The sequence below is a fragment of the Pollicipes pollicipes genome, unplaced genomic scaffold (assembly GCF_011947565.3).
Source record: "Pollicipes pollicipes isolate AB1234 unplaced genomic scaffold, Ppol_2.1 Scaffold_1600;HRSCAF=1878_pilon_pilon_pilon, whole genome shotgun sequence".
Classification (NCBI taxonomy): Eukaryota; Metazoa; Arthropoda; class Thecostraca; order Pollicipedomorpha; family Pollicipedidae; genus Pollicipes; species Pollicipes pollicipes.
This window is the reverse complement of record NW_023595962.1, coordinates 6,921,725-6,944,284: the sequence shown is the minus strand read 5'-3', so window position 1 is coordinate 6,944,284 and position 22,560 is coordinate 6,921,725. Positions and strand designations below refer to the sequence as shown.

General features: G+C 51.7%; 1 protein-coding gene across 1 annotated transcript in view; it reads left to right on the top strand.

Moving 5' to 3' along the window:
• The window catches only part of LOC119093241 (uncharacterized), a 74,007-nt gene that overhangs the window by 30,650 nt on the left and 20,797 nt on the right, over window positions 1–22,560 (top strand). Inside the window, 10 exon segments of the mRNA XM_037216163.1 lie at window positions 962–1,075; window positions 8,768–8,920; window positions 10,156–10,285; window positions 10,924–10,977; window positions 13,017–13,201; window positions 13,904–14,030; window positions 14,499–14,630; window positions 16,733–16,773; window positions 16,775–16,909; window positions 18,303–18,333. Coding sequence (XP_037072058.1) covers window positions 962–1,075; window positions 8,768–8,920; window positions 10,156–10,285; window positions 10,924–10,977; window positions 13,017–13,201; window positions 13,904–14,030; window positions 14,499–14,630; window positions 16,733–16,773; window positions 16,775–16,909; window positions 18,303–18,333 — 1,102 coding nt within the window.

The following is a 22,560-nucleotide window of genomic DNA, read 5'->3' as shown; positions in this document are numbered from 1 at the left end:
TCTTTTTAGATTTGCAAGCTCTGATTTACGAGTGGGTTCGTTCCTGTAGTCTTGCCATTAAAGGAATAGGTATATAGCATGAGATCGCTGTTCGGCACCAGTGTGCCCACAAGAAATGATTTCGTACTTGTGTTCAGTGACTTGTGACCACGAGGTAATAACTAGTGGTGGAAGCATGTGTTTTGTCGATCGTTGGTCACGGTGGTAACTGGATTGACTCCATCAGTAATGTTACAAGCATGATGAGCTTGCACGTAAAGTGTTTGTGTCAAACATAAGTGAAAGCTCTCTGTGACGCGTGTTTCCGCACTGTGTTTGCGAACGTTCCGTGTGACACTGACACCCTGTGATCTATGCTGCTACCTGTGATCATGCCTTAGTTTCTGCACTGAACGCATAAGACGCGTATGATGCTGAAGTTGGCGGCGTAAGCTTGAAGCAAACGTTTGGGGCATGCAATTGTATACTAGCACACGATCTGTGCTGGTGAGCTTTTCTTGTGACCTGTGTCTGCCCACTTCGTACACCGGCACGTGTTAGTTTGTGCGACTCTCATTTAAACCCTGTGTGACTTGCAGGTCACCTGTTCTTGCTGCTCGTGCTTGTGGCCACAGTTATCGGTCTCCGTTTCATGCTTTAAAAGTATGAAACAGGGACCGAGGCGAAGTGTGCTTGTTCAAAGCGTAGGTCACTACGCTTTGGACGTTTACACACCTAGTTCTCGTGCGATTTCACGTTTGGCTTGCAGTAATACCGATGTTACTGCATGGATTAGTGACCTGTACTAGTAAAGCTACTGTGGTTGGATCCAAAATGTGGATCCAGGGTCCCATGGCACTCCGTGTTCATGAGATCCTGGGATCGGATCCAGAAATGTTTGGTTTGCTATGTTTGAGGGGGAGGGGGCTCTAGGCACACGACTCAGCGCCATCTGTTGGTGACTCTTACTCGTGTCTGACAGCGTCTGAAGTCGATGTTGGGACCCGACTCGTCTGACGTCACCAGGGATGACGTCACCAGGGATGACTTCTACCTGCCGACAGAGGAGACCAGCAGCAAGGTCGCCACGATGCTGGTCAGTCACTGATGTTGTCCTTGGCCTCCAGGGCAAGGGGGGGGGGGCAGGCAAACGTAGGGGTCAGTTTGCCGTAGATATGCCGGGAAAAGGGGTTACATGTGCATGTGCTGGATGCTTCGGTGTATCCAGTACCTGTGTGGTTGTCTGCTTCTGGATTGTGACTTAAAACGCGCTGCTTGTTGCCCTCGTTAGCCTCCTTTTTGTCGCGGTTGCTGTAGGCAGGGGGCACCAGTTACGCTTCAGCAGCGCCGGGTCCGCTCCAGTGGCCATACACAGCTGCTTAATTTATGACCCTGTTGTCTCCAGAGCTGTGGCATTTGATAGCTAGGAAAACGACGTCAGCCCATGATAAGATAGCAGCACCACAATTAGTGTAACCTTCGTAATGTGTATCAGGGCAGATCCTTCAGGTTGAAAAGTCAGCCGGCCCGTGAATGCGAGCTAGGACTGATCAGCACGACGTGTGTAGCGATTTGGAAGTTATTCTGGAGCACCTCCTGGAGCCTTCAAAGCTGCGAGTTGAGCGGCGTGTAAATGGTCGATGGCCAAATCGGCTTTAAAGACTGTGTGCAACCAAGAGAACGATGCACGAAGATATGACGAAATCTGCTGCTGGTGTACACTGCAGCGACGTGCAAGCATAGTGGCTTAACGCGTTGCTTTACGCAATGCAAGCAAACGTACGCACTTCTGGCGTTTAACAGGATTCGCACTGCACAAACTGTTAGCTGTGCCCCCTGGCCCTCTCATTGTGAAGTTCTCCATATGCCCCCCGCTACGAATGCAATATGGTCCCTGAAGTTTGAGCTTAACCATGGGCGCTATGAGAGCGGGTGCACTGCTAGCTGAATAGCATCACGATGCAATATCCATGTTTTTTCATTGCGACGCACTACTCGCGGCAGTTCCATCACATGAAGTTACTACTGCATTGCCTTGTTTCATTGCACGGAATCGAAAAAAAAACAATGTGGCCGTCTTAGTTTCAATGTAACGCTAAGAACAACGGTTTTCAGTAAGATACAGCACCAGCAGAAAGGCCTGCTCGCTCGTCTCTTGTGCGTGCAAGGCACGCAGTTAGGCGTGCATTTGGGATGCTACGGAAATTAAGCGCAAAAATTTACCAGCTGAAAAGAGCGTTTTGACGATCAATTCAATAGGAAAGATCCATTTTAAGCGTTGTAGTTACTTCATGAAATCTTGAATCTCACAGGTTCCTTGAGCTGCTTCTCTGGGCAACCGTAAAGCTTCTCAAAGTTGCGAACCCATCTGTGTATTTCCCTCCACACTCTCGCCATGCCTAACGCTCATACGCTGGTCTGCCAGGCCGCCGCGTGACGTCGAATGCTTATAGACGACTCTGCCACGAGGTGAAAGTGGCCCAGAACAAGATGAACGGCTTTGTCAGATGGGCATTCTGTAATGCGTGCTAAATACCCTACGGTTGCCAGATGGGCGTTCTGTAATGCGTGCTAAATACCCTACAGTTGCCAGATGGCCGTTTTGTAATGCGTGGTAAATGGCCTACAGTCAGTGACCGCTCGCACCGACGACGAATGCGACGCTACTCGAATGTGGAAGCACAGATCTGTACTCAAAACGAGGACGGGGTAGTCGGCAACGCCGGGCTTGCTAGCTCTAATGATACTCTACTGGCTCTGCTAACCCTGATTCTAATTATATTCGCTAATAGATTTATTATAACTCTGTCCTGATTGTTGTATATCCATGAGCTCTATTCGATGGTCCCTTCGAGACGTTACAGTCGACCAGTTCGTTTCGATTAGTCACATATCGGTCCGGTTGGCAGCCCAGTTGGCAGCACCGGCATAGCGGCCAGTCGTGTGCTTTTACATGAAAAGGCAAGGATGAGTCATCCGCAGATTGCGATACGCGTGACTTGGGAACGGTCGGCACCGTTGTCAGTCCGTTATCAGACTGCTAGTGGACCATTCGGCCACGAACTTCGTTGTCAACACCGATGGCACTGTTGCTACGACCTGATCATAAACACGTGATAAGGTTATGCTCATTGCCATGGCGTTCATAAGCTGTCATTTTCAAACAGCGTTGTTCTCCAGCACGTGCATCGCTTGGAACAAGCTACGATGCGGTGCTGTTGCACACGCGTCGTTGCTCCAGCCGCATGATCTGAGCTCTCGGGCATTGACATATCACGCCCTTAGCAGTGACATCTGCATTCCGTGGAGTTAATTTTTTACATAGCATTCCATAATATTCCACACCGGCATGGCTCGTATATTTTGCTAACGCAAGCAGCAACTTCTCTTTCCTCGTACAGGCGTGCACAGCTCTTGTTCAGAAATCGGAAGGGATGTCACTATCACTGTGGCGTTCAGCACCGAGCGCAACCAAATACACGTTTTGGCAATCGAGTATCGAGTAAGTGTGGTCGAGACGCGACCGCTTCCACGGCGAACTGAAATTGCGCGTGCCTCCTCGTCGTCAGGAGCGTGCTATAAACACACTCGAGAATCAGCTGTCGGCAGCAGGAACGACATACCAGAGCTGTTCATCACTTGGCGCCACCGAAGTTCACGTAGCGACTTAGCCACAGCCGTCGTCTCACCAAGGTGGTTCTATTTGTGGCCCGTAGTGAAAGCCAGCTGATCATCTCCCGATGCTCATGACCGATGACCTTGGCTCGGAGTAAACAGGTCAGAAGATGGTCGGACCTTCGGAAAGCGATGGCTTTGCCCCTTATCTCTGACCGTTAATCACGGGGAGCTGCGTGGCGATCGCCGCCCTGCCCTGTGTTCACCCTGGCGTTATATGCGTACCGGCCACCCTGGCAATCTTTGTACCGGTTACCGCCCCTGACCGGCGTCCACCGCCCTGACCGGCGTCCACCGCCGTGACCTGCATCCAGCGCCGTGGCCTACGTCCACCGCCGTGGCCTGCGTCCACCGCCCTGACCTACGTCCACCGCTCTGACCTGCGTCCGCCGCCGTGACCTACGTCCACCGCCGTGACCTGCGTACGCCGCCGTGACCTGCGTCCACCGCTGTGACCTGCATCCACCGCCGTGGCCTACGTCCACCGCTGTGACCTGCATCCACCGCGTGGCCTACGTCCACCGCCGTGACCTGCGTCCACCGCTGTGACCTGCATCCACCGCTGTGACCTGCATCCACCGCCGTGGCCTACGTCCACCGTCATGACCTACGTCCACCGCCATGACCTACGTCCACCGCCATGACCTGCGTCCACCCTGGCGTTTTATGTGCGCTGTCCGGCGACGGAGTCCCAAGGAGATATTGGTTGGCCAGGAAAGTAGCAGATTAGCGCCACTGCGGACCTCGAGTTCGCACGCATGAATCACGGGCCATGATTGGGCGGACACGGTGTGTATCTCATGGGCCACGATTGGGCAGACATGGTGTGTATCTCATGGGCCATGATTGGGCGGACACGGTGTGTATCTCATGGGCCACGATCGGGCGGGCACGGTGTGTATCTCATGGGCCACGATTGGGCGGACACGGTGTGTATCTCGGAAAAAGTTGCAGCGTGATGTGTCTTATCGAATGCCTGCGGCTCATGCCTTTGCTCCACAAACGCCTCATTAGTATGTCTGCATCCATGTCTAAGGCAGTTGCCCCATCTTTTGTGAGTGTTTTTTTTTGGGGGGGGGCGGCCAGAGAACATTTAACACTGTCACTGAGAGACCCACCATCGCCTTGGCGTGGGTCACCCGGCGAGTCGCCTTGGCGTGGGTCAGCCGGCGGGTCGCCTTGGTGTCTGCGGTCCGCTGTCTATCTCGTGTCTGGGCCTGGACTACTGCCACCGGTGACCCCCCCCCCCCTCTGCTGCCCTCTCCCCCTCACCATCTCAGGCCTTTACGTATATCTAATTAGCCGGTAGAAATGCCCACTGCAGAATTAGCTGCGGTAGATTGGGTAGGGCTGTGATAGGTTGGGTAGGGCTGTGGTAGATTGCATAGTTGGTTTCGGCGGCGGCGATGATGTGTTTTGGAAAATTCACGAAAATATAAATTCAGCAGGAACAATGGCTCGCGTATGGGTCGTTTTTCCATGAACATTAGTATAGAACCCAATACCACGTTACGCTCGAAAAATCTCAATCGGATATTTTAAAATAAACATGCATGGCACACACGTGCAGTAATACGAACAAGTTCATCATCCCTATGGACATTGTGGGCAACCCGGGAATGTCTTCGATTTGCAGGAAGCGATGTTTCAGTGGAAGGCATGAATACGTTTCTTCCGTTATAAGCGCACCAAAGATGGCTACTATTTCATTAGGTGTGTCGTATTCATGGAAATAAAAAAACACTACGCCTGAGATACGACACACCACCGATATCGCATGCGCAGTACGGTCTGACAAGAATATGACAGTCATTTCTTGAACTAGAGCATTCCTGACAGACGCTGTAAGCTCTTCAGCGATGGTGGGCGTCTCCAGCGGACCGCTTGTCGCCCGTGAAGTCCTGCGCAGTACGCGGGGATGCATCGGCTTTTTCCGTCATTCAACATCGTGCTCAGAAGGCCGCCCTGGACGTAATGATCACGTGAGCCGTGTGCCGGAGTGTGGTGCTGTCACTGCTCACAGTGTCATGGCCCAGTAGTCCGTGTTGTCGCTGCTCACAGTGTCACGGCCCGGTAGTCCGTGTTGTGACGCTCGCTCCTCCTGGCTACGCCCCGTGTGCCGGGGGTGTGGTGCTGTCACTGCTCACAGTGTCATGGCCCAGTAGTCCGTGTTGTCGCTGCTCACAGTGTCATGGCCCGGTAGTCCGTGTTGTGACGCTCGCTCCTCCTGGCTACGCCGATTATATCTCAGCGTCCTTGAAATTAGCTTATGTAAACAACCCACAAAAAACAACTCACATAAACATACGTGGTCGGCGCATCACATTAGTGCGTTGCTCGGCGGTGAAGAAGGGCGTCACTCGTTAGGCGATTTACAAAGTGCCCCTGATGTTGATGCACTGCCGTGTGAAAACAACCCTGTGTGGCGATGGTGAGCTTTCCACGCATGGGAAGTGCCGTGTTTCTAGGACGTCCCATTTTTTTTTTTTTTTTACTTTTAGAGCAGGCTGTGTTGCTTTCCCATTTAAGATTCGTCAGTTGACATGCTGGTCTAGGGTCAATTTGTGAAGAGCTGCGGTCTTAGCAGCTGCCTCTTTACCAGAATTTGGCGAAGCGTTTCGATAGGATCAGGTTTGACACTCTCTTCGTTCCCCGGCACTTGTGGCTGCAATGAACTTGGAATGAAACTCTTCTGCTCGTCTGAGAGGAAGTAAATCAGGAAAAAGTTAAGCGGGCCAAGCCGGGGGGAAAAGTCCCGACTCTGTGCGCCGGAGGTGCCCAATGCAAAGAATTCTGCCTCTGCGCGCCTGAGGTGCCCAGTGTAAAGAATTCCGCCTCTGCGCGCCGGAGGTGCCCAGTGTACAGAATTCCGCCTCTGCGCGCCTGAGGTGCCCAGTGTAAAGAATTCCGTCTCTGCGCGGCGGAGGCGCCCGGTGGAAGGAATCCAGACTCCGTGCGCCAGAGGTGCCCAGTGTAAAGAATTCCGCCTCTGCGCGCCGGAGGTGCCCAGTGTAAAGAGTCCCGACTCTGCTCGCCGGAGGTGCCCAGTGAGAAGTCTCGCCTGACCGCCCGCGGCCATCTGGCACAGTCAGCTGGCGCTGTGTTTCCCCGCCATCGCCGGCCCGAGGACGGAACTGCGGCGCGGCAGCACGCGCTACGGCCGGCGCGCCGGCGGTGCTCTGAATCGGCAATGAGCCTGCTCTGAGTGTGCGTGGCATATGGTGCACGAGAGGAGAGCACATGTGGGACCACGTCGCAGTCGGCGCTCGCCGTAGCGTGGCGCCGCCGGGCGTGGGCAGGCGGTGGCAACAGCTGGGCGCGGCGGGGTGTCTTCGCGGTGCGGCGGGAATGCGATGAACGCGGGCCGGCATAGGTATGCCGCGGTGAGAGTGGAGATGACCTGCGATGGTGACTGGCGGATTGTGGAGATAGCTGCGGCGTTCGGCCACAGACCCGATGGTCAAGTGCGGCGTGAGCGTGGGTGGAGGCATTGGGTGGGTGGAGGCATTGGGTGGGTGGAGGTGTTGGATGGGTGGAGGGCATTTGGTGGGTGGAGGTGTTGGGTGGGTGGAGGTGTTGGTGGGTGGAGGTGCTGGGTGCGTCGGCTTGTGCCAAGTGAGAACCTTGGGACGACGATGTTCATCTTCCTTCGGTCAGCGTGACATTGGGCACTTGTATCCATTGTAAGAAATTTGAATAGGCGCACATTACTTATTGGCCGAGTCCTTTACATTCTGGAGTTCCTGTCCGTTGCACTTGGGTGATTACAATCATGGGACTGCGAATGACAAACCTGTTTGGAAGCAAGCTTGCTGCTGTACCGATGATCAGACAAACTCCTAGCCCTTACGCTTAACGCACTAGAGGAGAGCCTGGTTTCGTGCGGCCAGTATTTCGGTATCACTCGTATGGTGATGCTTATCCTACTAGAATGCAGTTTCATTATGAGTCCACGTTGTTACGTCGAGTCAACGACCTTCAAGATACCAGGAGGCACTGCTTAAGGGACTTAACACTAAACAACGGTCATATTGGTTGTACTTAAACAGGGCGTAGTTTCGTGAAGTGAGTTAGGGGAGCTGAACCTTAAAAAACTGCCAGCAAACGAGTTTCTTCCCGTATTTGGCCCGCTTCACTCTCAAAGTTGGTGGGTTGGACCCCATGTGGAATGTGTGTGTGGGGGGGGGGGGGCTGAAGCCCCATTCAAAACTAAATAGGAAACTACTCTCCTGTACTCGATGTTTCGAGCTGTGCTCGTCCTTAAGAGTCGGATGGATCATCCTCAGGATGAGCTGTGTGTATCCCCAAGGTAGTTAACATAATGCTTTTGAACTCGATGCTGAAAAACCAGGAGCTGGAGGTGTTCCTTTTGCCTAGAATGCAGACTCCACTGGCGCTATGCGGCTCGGCTGATGCTGGCCTGCACTGTCTAATCTACGTCAGGCAGAACATTCTTGCGCATTCTGGGGCGGGAATGCACTTGAAAGTAACGGGAAGAGCAGAGTTTCGAGTTGATCGGCAAAGGCACGCAGCGTCTCTACGGCCTTTCTGCCAATAAATGTTTTTCTCCGTAACCAAGGTTTTGCGCACAAAAAATAGTTCCATGGGGGTGCTAGAATGACCTCAGCGGAAGGAAAGACCATCACGTAAGGCGAGATAGCGATTCACCGCTTCCGAGGATGTAGTCCAAAAGCGTTTAAAAAGATGTCTGTTAAGTTAGATAAACGCTGTCATTTCAGTATTGCGCTGAAAATGTATGTTTCTTTATTTGTATGTTTAAATATATGTTCATATATATATATATATATATATATATATATATATATATATATATATAATATATATATATATATATATATATATATAATATAAAACTATGTTTCATCCATTTCTTCACAGCAGTCCACCGGCAATACTGTGCCCTGTGACGTCACGGCCCCTGCCTTCTCCCCCCTGTGACGTACGGTCATGCCTTCGCGGGCCAGGAATCAGGGAATTGGTTAGGATTGGGGCCCAGAGGAATCTTGACTCGTTCCTTCCGTGGTGTCACTGTCGCATGTCACTGTGGCCTGCCGGCGGGATGTTCACATCGGCGCTCTCGGTCGTCCTTCAGATCCAGGACACGCTGGCGCGGCGCAGAAAGTGGGAGCAACGACCGGCAGCGCCTGCGCCTGCAGGCCGTCCTGGGAGAGGGCACTTCGGCCAGGTGAGTGCCACTACGGCCGGGGAGTCGCAAGCCGTCCTGGGAGAGGGGCACTTCGGCCAGGTGAGGTGCCACTACGGCCGGGGAGTCGCAGGCCGTCCTGGGAGAGGGCACTTCGGCCAGGTGAGATGCCGCCACGACCGGCAGCACCTGCGCCTGCAGGCCGTCCTGGAGAGGGGCACTTCGGCCAGGTGAAGGTGCCGCCAGGGCCGAGGACCCTCTGCCTCTGTAGCACTGGCCTACGGGATTTTTTTGAGAGCCACGACTATTTCACGGCTTTGGTAGAAATAGGGTAGGAGTTTGCTGACCCTGAACTGCAGGTAAGCGGCGTCCCTTTGCATGACGGTGTTTTGTTGGTGCGTTTTTTTTTTTGTCCTGTGCAGGGTAGCGGTATTTTGGTCCTGTGCGGGCACGTGCTTGGTGTTTGGGTCCTGTGCGAAGGTGCTGGTGTTTTGGTCTTGTGTGGGGTGCTGGTCCGCTGCTATATCTCCATGAAGTTGTTGTGCCCAAGAGCCGGCAGCATGACGCTGAAGTGCGTGTTGTGAATGTACGGTTATATGATGTTTCCGCCTGGGGCCCGTGCACGCAGTGCGTTACTTGGTTATCTCGATGTCTCCGTTGATTGGTATCGCGGAGGTCTGAACAACCACACTCATCTCCTATAGTGAATGTATCTTTTTTTCCGATCGAGATCATTGATCACTGCATGCCATTATTGTAGATACATTCTTGCCATTTCATTCAGATTTTCTATGGGATTTAAGCTTAAGAGTCTTCAGAGTGGAGTTATCATGTGATTACTCTCTCTAGGTCTGGAGATGAACAAATCAGTGACGGTTTGTTCCACGGCTAACAGGCAGAAAGAGCATGTCACCACGTTACTATGCTTACATCACTTGCCGTCATGTTTTCAGAGAACATGCTACACTGTCTGAAGCAGGCAGTTTGTCTTTCGCGTTCATGCCATCCAGTTAGGTCAGATGTTGACACATTGCAATTCATTTCGGAGGACGCGGAGAATGACAGCCACAGTTTTTGGGAGTGTGATATTTCTGAACTATAAGGCTAACGTTATGCATTGCGACCATTTGAAATGCGCCTGCTCATCTCCCCAAAAGTGGGGAAAGTGGTGTCTTTGACGAAGATGCTCATCTCATGAAGCCGTTGGCAGCTTTCCATAACCGAAGCTAACAATCACGTGACTTCCCTTCCCAGCCTGCTTCTCCAGCAAGATGATCGCGCGGTTGCCCCGGATTGGGGTGGACAGGGGCAGGCGGTCACGTGACTTATTGCTTCAGGTTTGGAGGGCGGAGGCGGACGGTGTGCGTGGTCACGAAGGCACGCTCCTGGTCGCTGTTAAGAACGTCAAGACAGCGCTTCTGCCAAAGATAAGCAGGGTAATGTTACGCAGCATCGCGATCTATAACGGCTGCAGCCATGTCATGCTATTTGTCATTTTATCGCATTGGTAGTTTATTGAAACGCAAACGCACACGCAGCAGTAACCTCTGCACACGCAGCATTAACCTCTTTTTGCCTCAGACAAAGTGTATGTTTTATGTCATGGCTGTGCATTTGACCCCTGCCGCTTTCAACTTTCAAAACGCCCGCGGGAAGAAACTGAAGCCCTCCGATTGCGGCTGGGTCGCCTCTGGTGTTGGCGTATTCTCGCCAGCCGTGGGATGACCTGGCGCTGACCTGGGGCTGATCTGGAGCTGGTCTGGGGCTGATCTGGGGACGATCTGGGGCTGATCTGGGGCTGATCTGGGGCTGATCTGGGGACGATCTGGAGCTGACCTAGGGCTGATCTTGGGCTGGTCTGGGGCTGATCTGGGGCTGATCTGGGGCTAATTTGGGGCTGACCTGGGGTTGACCTGGGACTGTTTTGGGATTGATCTTGGGGCTGATCTGGAGCTGGTCTGGGGCTGGCTGGAGCTGGTCTGGGACTGGTCTGGAGCGGACCTGGGGCTGATCCGAGGCTGATCTGGAGCTGACCTGGGGCTGACCTGAGCTGATCATGGGGGTCGACAGGAACTACCTACTCCGCGAGTTTGCGAATCATGCAGAACCTGGGCAGCCACCCAACGTCGTCACACTGCTCGGCTGCGGCACAGAGGAAGGTAATGAGTTCATTGATCTACGGCGCGTGCAGCTGCAAAAAGCTACTTTGTGTGTGCGTGCATGCGTGTGAGTGTGTGCGTGCGTGCTTGAGTGCGTACGTGCGTGCGTGCGTGCGTGCGTGCGTGCGTGCGTGGAATGCGGATCCCGAACAGTCCATCATTACCACCTGGGACAGATTGCCGTGATATACCTGATTGTATTTGGGGTGCATTAATTATACGCATGTTGTAAGCCACTGAACTCCAGAGCCTAGTCTGTTGGATCCACTGCACTCCAGAGCCTAGTCTGTTGGATCCACTGAACTCCAGAGCCTAGCCTGTTGGATCCACTGAACTCCAGAGCCTAACCTGTTGGATCCACTGAACTCCAGAGCCTAGTCTGTTGGATCCACTGAACTCCAGAGCCTAGCCTGTTGGATCCACTGAACTCCAGAGCCTAGTCTGTTGGATCCACTGAACTCCAGAGCCTAGTCTGTCGGATCCACTGAACTCCAGGGCCTAGCCTGTTGGATCCACTGAACTCCAGAGCCTAGTCTGTTGGATCCACTGAACTCCAGAGCTTAGTCTGTTGGATCCACTGAACTCCAGAGCCTAGCCTGTTGGATCCTTGAATTAAATTCCTCAGGATATTACGCAAAAAAGCCATACCATGAATCCAACAAGCCCGGATGAAAATCGATTGGTTTCACGCAATGGCAGCTATCATGCGGTGCACTGAGTTGCTGAATCCTTTAAATCAGGTCATATATACCCAGCCTAGGTGGTTTATACAGAGATTTATACAGAGCCCATAGTTTGGGCCGGAGAGAAGGCACGAAGTGTAATGTTCCAGTGATTTGGGATTTCTTGTGGGTGGGAACGTGCTTCTTGAAATCATACGTTTTGCCCGCTCCAGGAACACAAAGCTGTGACACATACTGGATAAGCCCAGTTCCTGCAGCTCAATGAGCGTACTTAGATGGCCCCCTGCGCCAAGACCTTGCTGTCGAGCTCATTCGCCTTCCATTCAGCCATCTCTGTCACTTTCAAACATTGTTCTGTCGACCTTGGTGGCATCCTGGGAAGTGTCTGGATGCCTCTCAGGGCGTCCAGAAAGGCGGACAATGCCCAATCTCATCAGCGACCCGTCAGTTTCTCGGCATACTTGTCAAAGTCTCTCGGTCAGAACGCTCGGTTTAGACTCATCATTCGAGTCAGCAATGTCTGTTGCGGACTCATTAGTGGTACTGATTGCCTCGCTGCCCCGTGGACAACGAAAAACAAAGTGCAATGTTATGGGGACACTGGTCTAATGACCCATGTGAGCCAAGGATAGCACCCACGACCGCTATTGCTAACAGTGTACGCAGTGACCTAAGTTGACCGGTTCTCTCTACGACACATTTCACAGCGGAGGGTTCGCGCCGATCTGTTTGGTACCCGCGGCGTGTATCCGAGCTCTGCTTTCTGTGGTTTTGTGAGCGATCAGCAGCGATGGCGGCGGGGGTGAGGGATCGGCAGCTATGGCGGCGGGGGTGAGGGATCGGCAGAGATGGCGGCGGGGGTGAGGGATAGGCAGCGATGGCGGCAGGGGATGAGGGATCAGCAGCGATGGCGGCGGGGATAAGCGATCAGCAGCGTTGGCGGCGGGGGTGAGGGATCGGCAGCGATGGCGGCGGGGGGTGAGGGATCGGCAGCGATGGCTGCGGGGATGAGCGATCAGCAGCGATGGCGGCGGTGATGAGCGATCAGTAGCGATGGCGGCGGGGGGTGAGGGATCGGGAGCGACGGACCTGGGCGTCGTACGGCCTCCCACCTAGAAGCCCAATGGGGAACAGAATGCGTATGACATGATTAGGAACGTTGATTAGGCGTCTGCTCGTGTCTTGAGCGCACTGAGTATGGTTATATACGTAATCGCGCAAAGCAAGTATTTTACACGCACGTACATGTGCGTGCGTGCGGGCGCACAAGGTAAGGTGTCACGCCCAAGGCACAGAAGAGAACGCTCGGAGCACAGAGTTCATGGGGATACTGACGCCACTTCTCTGCCGCTTCAGACCCGGTGCTGGTCGTGATGGAGTACGTGGTGTTCGGTAAGCTGCTGACGTACCTGCGTGAGAACCGCGGCCGCCACAACTACTTCAACTTCTCGCACGACTCGGCTGTGCTGACCTCCCGCGACCTGACCCTGTTCGCGTGCCAGGCGGCCGCCGGCATGGAGTACATCGCCGCGCAGGGGTGCGTGACCGGCGCCGGCGCGCGCCGCCTGCGCTGGCGCTGGGCCGCCAGTGGCGGAGTGGAAGACAGGCGGGATGAACGCTCTCGAGTCTGTATAAGTGTTCCTAATAGTGGTCACGTTGCATAACCACTATTAGTCATTCTGTTGAAAGTAACTTACCTTTAATATTCCACAAGTCCTGGTTATGCGATTTTTTCGAGCAAATATCGATATGTTTTGAGAAAAATCGACGATGCAACCGCTTAGCTATATTTAGGTAATGCCCACATACCTTACATTGGAGGCCTTTTGCGACTTGCAGGTGTTGATTCAAATGATTACGGCTCATATATGGAGGGTACTACCATAATAATTTGTTTAAAGTGTAAGAATATCCTTCACTGTCACGAGATGTTTATCGCGGCAATCAAGATCATCGAGCAGACACACTCTGACACTGTTTGCCAGCTTTGTGATGGCACAACATATAAATTGAGACAGATGTTCATATTCTTTTATGAACATGTATGGTAGATTTGGGTCAATACGAAGTGAAACAAACAACGCCAAAAGAAGTAAATACATGTCGCGCCCCAAATTTAATTTTTGTTGCCAGAATGCCTCGGAGTTCTCCGCCACTTTCACATAGGACATTTCCCCCGTTTTGTCACTTGATGCCCCGTTCAGCATCATCGGATGACACCGAGCTACACTCGCTGACCTCAGATTGTGCACCGTGACCTGGCCGCTCGCAACATCCTGGTGGACCACAACAAGGTGTGCAAGGTGTCCGACTTCGGCATGTCCAGGAGCCAGCAGGAGATCAGTTCGGAGGTGTTCGAGCAGAACACGGGTGAGGCTGCAGCGTTAATGGCGGCTCGGAACGTGCAGCGCCGCGTCCGCGCAGGGTTGCAGGGCGCGCGCGCTCACTGATCGTCGCGCGCTGCTGCTGTGACTATCGTCACTGCAGCGCGGTCAAGCTCATTTAACTCAGACTTCCAATGTAGGGGGCTGATCCTCTGTGGGAAGGTTGATTACGAAAAACGATCCAGTCCCCATGAACTACGCGAGATCTTTGTTTGGAGATTTCCTGTTATGAGTCACGATTTCACCAAAAAAAGTAATAAACATCACATTGCGTGGTTGCGCTGATTAAGGACCAGACATGCTTGCGTCTTCTTCACTGAAATGAATAGTAGCGTTCACTTGAGTTCGGTCGTTCTTCCAAACACCATTGTTGTGTGAGGCCAGCTGTAGGCGTGCTTGCCGTTGGGCTCACATGAGTCTGAGCCGCCCTCTATGGGCTACCGTGTAACTAGAGTTTTGCGGTGCTTCCACCAGGGTGCTCTGCCGATACGTTGGATGTCGCCCGAGTCACTCTACCACAACACCTTCAACCAGAAGACTGACTGTTGGAGCTTCGGCATCCTTCTCTGGGAGATCATCACACTGGGTGCGTGGTTCAAGTGATGAGCGTTTGACTGGGTCGTCCAATTCGCGTTTGTGATCGCCTGACTCGCTCACAATCGTATACCGGCTAGGCTCGGTCACACTCGTTATTAGAATAGTTCCAAGTGTGTTAAGGCATCGAACGAGAGTGCGCAATAACGAATGTGGTGGTGTGGTCCCCTGAAGGCCCTGTCAGAGCCACTGATAATACACTCTCCGTCTGACCATACCACATTGGAGAGTGTTTGTACACTCTCCATTTGACATACCACATTGGAGAGTGTTTATACACTCTCCATTTGACCATACCACACTGGAGAGTGTTTATACACTCTCCATTTGACCATACCACATTGGAGAGTGTTATACACTCTCCATTTGACCATACCACACTGGAGAGTGTTTATACACTCTCCTTTGACCATACCACATTGGAGAGTGTTTTATACACTCTCCATTTGACCGTACCACATTGGAGAGTGTTTATACACTCTCCATTTGACCATACCACATTGGAGAGTGCTTATACACTCTCCATTTGACCATACCACATTGGAGAGTGTTTATACACTCTCCATTTGACCATACCACATTGGAGAGTGTTTATACACTCTCCATTTGACCATACCACATTGGAGAGTGTTTATACACTCTCCATTTGACCATACCACATTGGAGAGTGTTTATACACTCTCCATTTGACCATACCACATTGGAGAGTGTTTATACACTCTCCATTTGAACCATACCACATTGGAGAGTGTTATACACTCTCCATTTGACCATACCACATTGGAGAGTGTTTATGCACTCTCCATTTGAACAAAGTGTCACAAAGAGCCTCATCGCACAAGCACCTCTATGAACGTTTACATATGTAACACAAGGCCATCGGGCGCGTACTCATGGAAGCCTTAGTGAACGAAGCCGCTTAAAGCTTAGGCTAGCACAAGCAAAACCTTAGTCTAACACGGATCGTGCCCATTCTCCAAGCTCTGCTCAGCCTTGCCCCCCCCCCCGCCCCTCTCGCATTGTTGCGAGTACTACATCATATCGGGGTCTAGCGAACAATGCACCCCCCGTCCACCAGCTGTGGCGTACAGTGCTCAGTTTAACGGTGAGGTTCAATGACCGCAGAGCGACGACACCTTGATGGATATGCGGTCTGACAGCTAGTTCCTGTTTCATATTTTCCTTTTCCAATGTATTCAGTGCATAATACACTATACAGTGCATCATGTACAGCTTTTACTTTACCGTACATATATACATATATATATATATATATATATATATATATATATATATATATATATATATATATATGATGACAACAATCTCATCGATGCAGTAAGTTTCCAGAGTTGTACTGCATGTTCATTATAGATTCACATTCACGTCGCTCTGTCTGGAGGTCAGGTCACGCGTGGTTCCATGTCACGGTACCACTTCCGTGTGCCGTGGGCTCCGTCTGATGTCCAGTTTCGCGTCATGCCACCCCTTCGTGTGTCGTTGGCTCCGTCTGATGTCCAGTTCCGCGTCATGCCACCCTTTCGTTTGTCGTTGGCTCCGTCTGATGTCCAGTTCCGCGTCGTGCCACCTCTTCGTGTGTCGTGGGCTCCGTCTGATGTCCAGTTCCGCGTCATGCCACCTCTTCGTGTGTCGTGGGCTCCGTCTGATGTCCAGTTCCGCGTCATGCCACCCCTCCGTGTGTCGTGGGCTCCGTCTGATGTCCAGTTCCGTGCCACGCTACCCCTTCGTGTGTCGTGGGCTCCGTCTGATGTCCAGTTCCGCGTCACGCCACCCTTTCGTGTGTCGTGGGCTCCGTCTGATGTTCAGTTCCGTGTCACGCCACCCCTTCGTGTGTCGTGGGCTCCGTCTGATATCCAGTTCCGCGTCACGCCACCCCTTCGTGTGTTGTGGGCTCCGTTTGATGTCCAGTTCCGTGTTACGCCACCCCTTCGTGTGTCGTGGGCTCCGTCTGATGCCCAGTTCCGTGTCACGCCACCCCTTCGTGTGTCGTGGGCTCCGTCTGATGTCCAGTTCCGTGTCACGCCACCCCTTCGTGTGTCGTGGGCTCCATCTGACGCCCCGCCTCCATCTCAGGTTCGACGCCGTACCCGGGCCTCTCAGCGCGGGAGGTGATGGCGCTCGGTGCGAGAGGGCTACCGGCTGGAGCGGCCCGACCACTGTCACCCGCAGCTGTACCAGCTGGCCGCCAGCTGCTGGGCTGCAGAGCCCAGCTGGCGGCCCAGTTTCGCCGAACTCCGCAACGACCTGGAGGTCAGGCCAGCGGAGGGGAGCGACGTTCGGAGGGGTGTGCCAGCGAAGGGGAGAGGAACATTCGGTTGGGTGTGCCAGCGGAGGGGAGAGCGACGTTCGCAGGGGTGTGCCAGCGGAGGGGAAAGGAACATTCGGATGGGTACGCCAGCTGAGGGGAGAGCGACGTTCGGAGGGGTGCTGCCCGAGAGGATGGGGTGACGGCGGGGTGGAGATGCGTAAGGAAAAGAAGGTACGGGAGCGGATGTGTAAGGGAGCAGCTGCGTTACAGTCAGAAATAGACTGCTGTCAATGTTCGCTTATCTACGCTCCTCTAAAACAGAGAGTAAACGCCCATTCAACCTTGAGGAAGATGGGCATGGGAAGACGGTCACTGGTGAGGGGTGGTGTTCGGTAGAATGGTGAGCAGAATAGTTAGAAAAGGGTGAGTTAACCACAGGCTGTTAATGAAATAGGGTCGAGAATTATAACGTGCTGCGCAATGCCGTTAAAGATTGCCCGGACACAGCGGCGGCAAATGTTCGTCTTCTTGTCCGTGACAAGTGACATCTTGGATTGCGTTTGACACTCCTACTCCACGCGATCCGGGACGGACGCTCTGGCGTCACGAGGATGACGCACTGGCCGGGAAGACACGACTACAAGCCGATTGTGCGATCCAGGGAGGGGGAGAGTCTCTGACTACACCAATGGGTGGAGAGGGTAACTGGAATTGTAGAGGGTAACTGGAACTGGAGGGTATCAGGTCTATCATTCCGTTGCAAAACGATAGATAAATGCACTCGTGTCACTGCCTAGCGCCCACCCAACTTTTGACGAGAACTGAGTTTGTGTTGGCGCTTTGTGCACGATGAAAAGTTGAAGAACCGGTGGAAAACTGAAGTTCCTCCAATGACCGTTTGAGTAAAACATTGCAGTCGTGATTCGTTGAAAGCAGGTAGTGAGATTACCTGCCTGATTCAATATACTTTTGGCCAGTGTTTTTCTATGGACACATTGCGTCTTGTGTGTCTTTGACACCACTCTGCTTTCGGCCTGTGTTGAGAATTATGTGTGGTGTGCCTGCGATTTTTGCCGTATCTGTTCCATACAAGCTTAAAGAGCAGATATTGGATGCCATTTTATCAGAACGTCGCTGCTATCAAGGCAGAAAACGTGTCACAGCATAATGGATACCACTGTATACATTTGAACAGATCTCAACCAGTACGAAAAAAATGCACTTTCTGGAACGGGAATGTGGCGGCTTTTTTGCGGATCTAGGCTGATGGTTCCATTTTACTTCGATCACGACGCTTCCAAATCAGCGTTGGTAAACCCCCACATTCTTCTGGTGTCCGGTGTCTCTGCCGCCTTCATTACAACTGGGTGACCTGACTGGACTCTTCACTTACAGGTGCTGCTGGAGGATCAGAAACCAGGGCTATGTGGACCTGGACCGGTTCCAAGAGGAGATATACGGCACATTGCATAAATCTAGCGATGAAAAGGTCTAGCTTGTGAAGCAACGCTACTGAAGCAAGACGCTAAGGACGGCCACGCTTTGTTTAGAGCCAAGGCACAACATTCCGTTGTCTGGGGTAGGACCCGAGCTAGAGCATGTGCATGGCAATGACGGCGACAGCAACTGCTGCACGATGCTGGAGGCTATTCTGAAGAACATGAACTTGTGATAAATTACCGCGTTTTTTTAGCCAGCGAGCGATATAAACTGGGGCGATTGGTCCGATAACTGCCGCAGTTGGCCGTGTCGTAGGCTGCCGGATTGATATCGTTCTGAGGATGAATATTCACCCATGCTGCTGGCAATAGTGAGCGAGCTGCAGTACATGCTCCGTCCTTGTGAACCGAGCCTCTCGTGTTATGTCCATGTGTCCAGTATTTTCATCATACACTTTCTTTGTTTGTTAATGGTTTTTAGACGTATTATCTTTGTGAGGTCATGTGAGATCGTCTTTGTCGCTCAATGCAATGCCGTATTATGTGTGATGACTTGTTTGCTGAATGAATTTTTATATAAAAAAGCCGCTGTTTTTACTAGACACGAGCGGTTTCCGCCGAGCGTTATGTGGTGCCCTGGATGAGGAAGGCCTTCCATCAATCACCTTTCACAGTGGTCGCTACACAGAAGACGTCTGCAAAACGGTGACAATACTCATAGCAGCCCGCTGAGACCTAGGGGGACGCGTAGCCGCGCTGCGACAACTGGTGCACAACACTCACGCTGGTTGTCGTGATGTGGCACGCTAAATGATTGGGTAATGTGCAGGACCGGACGCGGGTTTCGCGGCAATGGTAGGCTCAGTCCACTGCCAGGTGTCCCGATCAATCATTTTCGTATGACGTTTCAAGCCATGAACGCAACGGACTTTGGCATGAATGAAAATGCGTCAATGGTACATGTTTAGCGAGCCTCTTCCCGCGAATCGCACTTTCCGAATTCAGCCAATGTTAAATTTACAAAGCTCTGAGTGAACTCGGATTCGATTATTTAACCGAGGGGCCCTGAAAAATTCATTCATTTACCTCAACCTAACTACATTTATGCAAGCAAAACGTGTGGATATTATGTATACACGAATGTTAGAGCCAGCGCCAAGCGATTCGTCATATTAAATGCGTACACTTATACTGAAGTGTGGCTCAGAATAGCACCATCAAGCACAGATGACAATTTTTCTTCTTGAGCATACTGCATCCAGCGCATGAAGCCATGAAGACAAATTGGCACACATATACAAATATACTCTGGTTTGTACGCTGGTCATAGGTCACAAGAGCACAAGTTCTTTACTGAATACAAACAGTGACAAAACGACGAGGATTAAAAGGCAGTCTTGATAATCGTTCGTGCACAATGCGAACGGACTTAGAAATTCTCTACATTTCTTCTTGACGACTACTCTTCGAGCCAGAGAGGCGATAGGAAATTCGCCTGCTGTCACGCATGGGCAAAGCAGACCCATCACTGTGTACCTCAGCCACTTGCTAACTGGTCTCCGTAGTACCACTGGTGTCTCGACTTACCAGTGAAGCTTCTGTTGATGACACAGAAAAGGGTGTCGTATTTGTTGCCGACGGAAAAGATGACTCAGAGACCGCTGATCTACTCATAAGAGATTTACAAATGGGTGTTTCATGTTTCACCTGTTTTCAGCTTCCAGCTGTTTCTGCTGATGTCTATTTGGGCTTGAGATATCCTCGGTGAATGACGACATTTTCGCATCTCCGATGCTTGTCTTCGTTTTGGACGTATAAGAGCTAAATAGTGATGATGAATCATCAAAAGGCTTCTGAACGTGAGCTGTCAGAGACATCCGTTTGAAATACGCATATGTGCGATTTGATTTTGTTTGCCAGCTCAGTTGCAGAAGGTGGCATTGCCTTCACAAACGTTATTTGGAAGGAAAAAAGACGCGTAGTAGTTTGAAAATTTTCCGCCAACCTTCAGTAGAATCAGTAAAAACTGACATGGCAAAATCAAGTTACTTCAACCATTTTGCGGAAAATCGTGGCCGAATGGCGTTGTTTGCTAGTCTGTAAAGCAACTGCCTGCGTCAAAGAAGTGGGGCTAAAAACTATGCTCTAAAACACGCGCCGTATTTTTATTCTATTTTTCAATCAGCACGTACGATGAGAAGAGCGACCTAACGTTATCACTGTTCTAGACGAAATTTTTGTGACAAATAATGGCGATACGTTTGAAACTGACAACTGTTATAACTTAATGCATCTGATATCAACAGACTCTGAACGGTTGGAAGCCAAATTTCAGCATATAAACAACTTCTCCTGGTTCCCTGGGACATCACGGAGGAATCGCAAGAGTCTACCAATGTGACTACGGACGGTCAGTGGAAATGGATCACTTAATCCATGACATGGCATGATGTTAGAGCACAGGTCCTGTCGTTGTTTTATGACATAGTTAAGTTGCATGTCCCCAGAAGTGTGTGACATATGCACAGCGATAATAGCAAACACTTTCATATGGAGAGCGTGCTTATGTGCCAATCAGATCACTGAGGTCTATCAACGTGTGGTAGAGTGGTGCCAAACAGCCCTAGTTTCGTTTAAGGTTAAATCTTCGGAATGAGGCGCGTAATCCGACCAGCTTAGATGTCAGTGACAGGGTCAATGTATTTTATTGCATTGAACACTAAAGCGTGCAGGCATTGATGGCGTTTGGGGCCTAAAATTGTTAAATTCAGCGAGGGCGTAAAAAGGAAACCTTTGCCCCAGCTCGGAGCAAACCACGCCCTGCACTGAGGGCAAAACTTGTCCCCTGTGAAAGTTTCATTTTGCACTTGTAGGGTTCATTTTTTTTCGCGTAACGCACAAGGTAACACCTTAAGACGCGAGCCATTAAAGCGCCTGTTAAAATGTTTATGTAAGCATTGGTTACGCCATCATCATGCCATAAAAAAGAAGAGGCCATATCTGCGAGCTTCTGGGACAAACAGACATGAGTGAAGAGCGTCCAATGAAGCGTTTCCAGTCCACGAAGTATGTGTTTTAATGCATGCGTGCAATATAATCAATGAGCGTATGATACACAACTGGTGAAAAATTTTCTCGTTCACGGGCCGTTCGTCTGTTGTCTGATCATGTCCACCTAACCCGCCGCAAAGGCCTGTGATGCATCCTTCTGCTCGAGTAATCTATTTCGCAGCGTTTCACACGCTCAGCTTAAGAGCGTAAAGCTCAAAACGTACCTGAAGTCACATCTCCAACAAGCTTCAAAATGTCACTCGAGTCGTCACTGGTCACAGGGCACCAAAACTGACACTTCATAGCAAAAAAAAAAACGAAACTTTGACAAAACCGTACTCACACGTGGCAGTTCAGCCTTCCATTTACTCCCGGCAGAAGCCACACACCTAATATATTTGCCCTTTGCTAGCATCCGTGCACGGTTCACATGACCATTTTGAGCACTTCGTGCACTGAATCCAGGACTGACAAGACGGCGGTACTGAATACAGTAGACGAAGCACCTGGCGGTCTAGGTCGTCTTGTTTCTCCGTCACCTCTGCGTCACCACGCCCCCATCTGCTCTCTCCTGCACCGTTTCTATTTCTCTCCCCGTCCCTGCCTTTTCGCCGGGGCCTTTCCCTCTGCAGTGGCTGTTTGCATGGTGGAGAGCATACCCCAGCCCATTTCTCCTCCTGTAGCCGTGTGCGGTTGCGGTTTGGTGTTCTGAGCAACGGGGAAAGACTCTGAACGATTCTGAATACCGCTAGGACCGGCCACAGACTCGTCTGTGTGTGTGTGTGTGTGTGTGTGTGTGTGTGTGTGTGTGTGTGTGTGTGTGTGTGTGTGTGTTGTGTGTGTGTGTGTGTGTGTTGTGTGTGTGTGTGTGTGTGTGTGTGTGTGTGTGTGTGTGTGTGTGTGTGTGTGTGTGTGGTGTGTGTGTGTGTGTGTGTGTGTGTGTGTGGTGTGTGTTGTGTGTGTGTGTTTGAACTGGATGTTGTTCCTGACCCCACTGTCCGCGCGGCTGGAGTCGGTCCCGACTTTGCACCATCCTCTGCCGCGCCCTCTGTAGCACTCCGCAGCTCGCTGCCACCGGCATTGCCCGATATCGGGTCCGGTTATAACTCCTCGGTCACTGCTGACTATGGAGTCGTCGTGACTGGTTTCTGCGACAGCCGCGC